Genomic DNA, 5,728 nt, shown 5'->3' with positions numbered 1-5,728 from the left:
CTCAGGAATTCTGGGAGTTGAAGTCCACGAGTCATATAAGAGCCAAGGTTGCCTACCCCTGGTCTAGGGTCTCCTGGCTGAGCAGGGGGTTGGACTAGAAGACCTCCAAGGTCCCTTCCAACTCTATTATTATTTTTATTATTGATCATCGCACAGTCAGCCAGATGTTCAGACTGGATTTGGCATTTTGTCTACCTATCGAGTCCTTCCCAAAGACCTGGGATAGGCAGATGTGGATGTTTGATGGTATTACAGATCTCGTCGCAGGATGGAAGCGGTTCCTAGTAAGGCCACCTTTTGCAATTGACTAATGGCGAATTTGTCAATGCCGATGATGGTGTTCAAGTGGTGCTCCAGTTGTTTTGGGATTGCACCCAAGGCGATGATGATGATGATTATTATCATTGTTGTTGTTATTATTACCTCAATTGTATTTGTGAAATGTATACATTGCCTTAATCTGATTGGTTTGGTAAGGTATGTCTGCACATCCTTACAGTCGTGTCCAGGCCTGGAGATAAAAAAAAAAATCCATCTCCTTATCAGTTCCATTTTAATCATTTTAATTTTTGGATTGCTGCCAGACTTTAGCTAAACAAAACCAGGTGCCACTTCTCACTCAAACCTTGTCCTCATTGCTGACACGTGTTCAGCTTCACATCTGGGCCAGAATATTAAAACGCCCAAATGTACAATTGGGAAGGGGCCCTTTTATGACTGTTGAACTTCAACTCCCAGAATTCCTCAGCCAGGCATGCTGGCTGAGGAATTCTGGGAGTTGAAGTCCAACAGTCATAAAAGGGCCAGGTTTGAAGACCCGTCTCAGAATTCCTCAGCCAGGCACGTTGGCTGAGGAATTCTGGGAGTTGAAGTCCACAAGTCATAAAAGGGCCAAGTTTGAAGACCCGTCTCAGAATTCCTCAGCCAGGCACGCTGGCTGAGGAATTCTGGGAGTTGAAGTCCACAAGTCATAAAAGGGCCAAGTTTGAAGACCCGTCTCAGAATTCCTCAGCCAGGCACGCTGGCTGAGGAATTCTGGGAGTTGAAGTCCACAAGTCATAAAAGGGCCAAGTTTGAAGACCCGTCTCAGAATTCCTCAGCCAGGCATGCTGGCTGGGGTATTCTGGGAGTTGAAGTCCACAAGTCATAAAAGGGCCAAGTTTGAAGACCCCTGGGCTAGGAGGACATAGTCTGTCAGATCTGGTTGTTGAAATTGCATCTCTCGCATCGGTATGAGAAGTTGAATAATCATCCAATGACTTGACCCATAGGCAGAAGGAGAAAAAGTTGTCAGGGCGGAATTTCCAGATGCCATCATTATGAAGCCTTCTGATATATACGGGAGAGAAGACAGGTTCTTAAACTATTACGCCGGTAAGTATGTTTATTGTAACATATAAACTTTTTTACTAAAGAGACAGGCATTGGACAGAATACAGTATATATATTCCTGCAGTCGTGAAAGCTGCACCGGATGTTTTTTTTCCTTCTGCGGTTACATTATTGATGTGAAAAAAACTGCACACGTTTAAATAAGGTTCTCGTTTAAATCCGTACAGTAATAAACCTTTCAGATCTTGGTTTCAAACCCTAGTGGTTTGTGGGGATTCCAGGAACTACGGGTAAGGGGCCATTTCCTATTTGATCATTTAAAAAATATTGTAAATTCATGGTCATTAGATAAGATAAGGTAAGATAAGGCAAGATAGGATAGGATAAGATAAGACAAGGCAAGACAGGATAAGATAGATAAGATAAGATAAGATAGATAGGATAACCTTTATTGTCATTTTTTTACTGTGGGCACAACGGCACACATCAACAATGAAATTTAGTTGCAAGAACTAGATGTGTAACACTATGGTTAGCCCTTTTTATCCAAGTTTTTGGGTTTCCCATCTATATAATAGCTAATAATCCTGTTGTGAGCAATGGAAATTTTGTGAACGTTGGACTATATGAATATATAATTAAGCCCCTTTGAATTCTGTTAGGCTTATTCCTGATTTTAAGTGTGAAGCATGTGCAGTTGTGAACATTTTTACATTTTTACAAAAGTTAAAAAAGTTAAACATTAAAATAAATACATTGTCTAACCCAGCGGCCCCCAATCTTTGGGGCACCAGGAACCGGTTCCGTGGAAAGAGGCTTTTCCGCGGACAGGAGGGTGCGTAGTTTTGTGTGCTGCCTGCATCCCGTGGATGGGGCTTCCCTTGTTTGCGCAGACCGGTTCCCGACATCCCGCGGACTGGTGCCGGTCCACGGCCCGGGGGTTGGGGACCCCTGCTCTAAAACCTATTGGAAAATAACTAAGCAAAGTAGTAATATGAATAAGGATCTTTAGTTGACTTACCTCTCTTGATATAGGGTTGCGACGGTTTGGCGGAGTACCCATTGTTGGTTTTGGCAAGAAAACTGTGAAGCAGCCTGTCTACGTAAGTACTAATTAAAAGAATAGAATAGAAGAATAGAATAGAATAGAATAGAATAGAATAGAATAGAATAGAATAGAATAGAATAGAAAACAGAAACATCTGTGGAGCCTTCCCTTTTATACAAGGCTCTTAAAGAGACACAGCCCTTGCTTGCTCTTAAAGAGACACAGACCTTGCTTGCTCTTAAAGAGACACAGACCCTGCTTGCTCTTAAAGAGACACAGACCCAGCTGGCTCTTCAAGGGACATAGACCCTGCTGAGTCATTCCCAACATTACATCATGCGTCTTATATTACATCAGCTGGTTAGCTTCTAAATCATTACCTTGACAAAATTTAATTAACCATGTCAATATTTTTTTCTGTTGAATATTATTTGATAGGTGGTTGATGTAGCCCGGGCAGTAATGAATGCTATCAAGGACCCTGATTCTAAAGGAAAAACATATGCACTGGTTGGGTATGTTTTCTGTTTTTTTTACTTCTCTCATGTAAAACCTACAACATTTGTTCTGTCTTTAATGCGCTTGTGTTCCTTTAAAAAAAAAAAACAACCCTTCAAGACTCGCAGGAGTCTTCTCCAGCACCAGAGTTCAAAGGCCTCAGTTCTTTGGCGCTCAGCCTTTCTGATGGTCCAACTCTCCCAACCATACATTGCAACTGGGAAAGACTTTTATTAGTTGCATTTTATTTACACAGTTTTGACATTCCGCATTACAAAGATTCAGACGTCTTGATAAATTGGCTGTTAACCTGAAATGTTACATAGTTTTCATACTGGGAAGAAAGCTTTAAAACGCAGGTCCAGTTCTACCCCATTCCAGCCCCAAATTGTTTAAAATGAGGGGTGGGTAACCCCCTCCAGCTCCCGAGCGTGTCCAGAAAATCATTTTTAAGGTCGCAGAAATGATTGCGTATTTAAAAAGAGTTCGTTTTGACTTGTTGGATTCAAAGTCTTACAAGATCAGCTTGGCTCTGCCCCTATTTTTTGCCTGGATTGGAGGGACCCCGAGCTAATAGCAACCTTCCAAAAAAACTGGTTTGCTTCTTCACGAACTGAAGAAGCTTCTTGATGAGAAGGGAAATGTTTTCAAGGGGGGGGAAAAACCCTCAAGTTGCCTTTTGGAACCAAAAAATTAATAATAATAAGCACCTTTGGGATAGTAGTAACCTTTTGTTAAGCTTTTGTTCTTATTTTGTTTGCTCGCCATTTTTAAATGATTAAAGCTTGTCTGCGTACTGGAGGATCGGGAGATGCTCCTAGTGATGGGAGCAGCATATTGGCAAGGCAAAAGTAAATAAATCCACTGCTTTATGATTTGATTGCTCCAGTTTGTTTAGCAGAAACAAACATCAGGTTACAGTGAGTTAAGAAGCCTTGACAGGGGTTGGCAATACGTTGTCATCGGTATGCGGAGAGCGCGCCGTTCAGTGCCAAATTCCAATTCAAAACCCTTCATTGTTCTCTCCTGATTTTGATGGGAAAAAAACCCTGTGGAAAGGCTGAGTTTCTTACTACCCAAATGGTTGTAAAACCACCGTTTCATGCTTCAGATTTCTGGGTCCAGAATAAGGTGGCGGGATAGAGAGTTTGAATTAAAATCTTTTACAGGTAGTCCTCGACTTAAAATCATCCATTTAGCTCACGTTTTAACCGGCACTGGGGAGGGGGGGGGAAATGACAATTTTTCACCCTTAACGACCGTGGTAGTGTTCCCTTGGTTCACGTGATCAAAATTCAACTACTTGCCAACTGGCTCGTATTTGTGACGGTTGCAGTGTCGTGTGTGTGTGTGTGTGTGTGTGTGAGAGAGAGAGAGAGAAAGAGAGAGAGAGAGAGAGAGAGAGACGTGATCCCCTTTTGCAACCCGGCACTGGGGGGAAAAAATATTTTTTCACACTTACGACCGTTGTAACGTTACCTTGGTTCACGTGACCAAAATTCAGCCACTAGCCAACTGGCTCGTATTTATGACAGTTGCAGTGTCCTCTGTGTGTGTGTGTGTGTGTGTGTGTGTGTGTGACATGATTCCCTTTTGCAACCCTCTGATGAGCAAGGGGGAAGCCAGGTTCGCTTAACGACCCATGATACCAATTTAACAGCAGCAGCGATACCAACTTAGCCGCTGCGGCAAGCAACGTCATAAAATGGGGCAAAACTCGCTTGGCTGTCTCGCTTAGCATCGGAAATTTTGGGCCGAGTTGCGCTCGAAAAGCCGGGGACCGCCTGTATTCCGTTTGGTGATTAGCTACAGCCAAATAAAATAAGAAAACCAAGATCACGGCATCCGGCCCTCTCAATTCCTGGCAAATAGATGGGGAAGAAATGGAGGCAGTGACAGATTTTATCTTCCTGGGCTCCAAGATCACCACAGATGGGGACTGCAGCCAAGAAATTAAAAGACGCTTGCTCCTGGGGAGTAAAGCTATGGCAAATCTAGACAGCACACTAAAAAGCAGAGACATCACCCTGCCAACAAAAGTGCGTAGAGTCAAGGCCATGGTTTTCCCAGTTGCAATGTATGGCTGTGCAAGTTGGACCATAAGAAAGGCTGAGCGCCAAAGAATGGAGGCCTTTGAACTCTGGTGCTGGAGAAGACTCCTGCGAGTCCCCTGGACTGCAAGGCGATCCAACCGGTCAGTCCTGGAGGAGATCAACCCCGACTGCTCTTTAGAAGGCCAGATCCTGAGGTTGAAACTCAAGTCCTTTGGCCACCTAATGAGAAGGAAGGACTCCCTGGAGAAGAGCCTGATGCTGGGAAAGATGGAGGGCAAGAGAAGAAGGGGACGACGGAGAAGGAGGTGGCTGGATGGAGTCCCTGAAGCAGGAGGCCTGAGCTTCAATGGACTCCAGAAGATGGTAGAGGACAGGAAGGCCTGGAGGAACGTTGTCCATGGGGTCGCGATGGGTCGGACACGACTTCGCAACTAGCAACAACATCAAATAAAGGAAAGGGGAAAAAAAGATAAGATAAAGCCAAATAAATTGGACCCCTCTTCTACAGTTTTGTCATACACCCTGAGAGTCCCCCATCCTGAGACCAGACTGGCCTTCCTACCTGTCCATCAAAGAGGGGAGGGCAGAGGTAGCCACGACTACCATCAAGCACAGAATGGAGGGGAGGAGAGCTGAAATCCCTTCTTTAACCTGTTCAATACCTGGATGGACGATCTTTGTCCCTCTGCCTCTCCTCTACCTCAGCAGAAGGCAAAGACCTGGCTGACCTTGAAAGCAGCCAGGTCCGGTGAGATCCTGCAGTAGAATCACCGTGAGGAGCAAGGACCTGCAAGGC

General features: G+C 44.3%; 1 protein-coding gene across 1 annotated transcript in view; it reads left to right on the top strand.

The window, feature by feature from the left end:
* The window catches only part of LOC107300806 (NADH dehydrogenase [ubiquinone] 1 alpha subcomplex subunit 9, mitochondrial-like), a gene marked incomplete at both ends in the record, with an annotated part of 18,012 nt that overhangs the window by 5,089 nt on the left and 7,195 nt on the right, over positions 1–5,728 (top strand). Inside the window, 4 exons of the mRNA XM_015830095.1 lie at positions 500–509; positions 1,272–1,374; positions 2,368–2,435; positions 2,819–2,895. Of these exons, the coding sequence (XP_015685581.1) occupies positions 500–509; positions 1,272–1,374; positions 2,368–2,435; positions 2,819–2,895 (258 nt within the window). The remainder of the gene's footprint in view (positions 1–499; positions 510–1,271; positions 1,375–2,367; positions 2,436–2,818; positions 2,896–5,728) is intronic.

This window comes from Protobothrops mucrosquamatus, unplaced genomic scaffold, assembly GCF_001527695.2.
Source record: "Protobothrops mucrosquamatus isolate PMUCROS unplaced genomic scaffold, P.Mucros_1.0 scaffold8527, whole genome shotgun sequence".
Classification (NCBI taxonomy): Eukaryota; Metazoa; Chordata; class Lepidosauria; order Squamata; family Viperidae; genus Protobothrops; species Protobothrops mucrosquamatus.
Note: the sequence above shows the minus strand (reverse complement) of the source record. Positions and strands in the feature narration are given on the sequence as shown.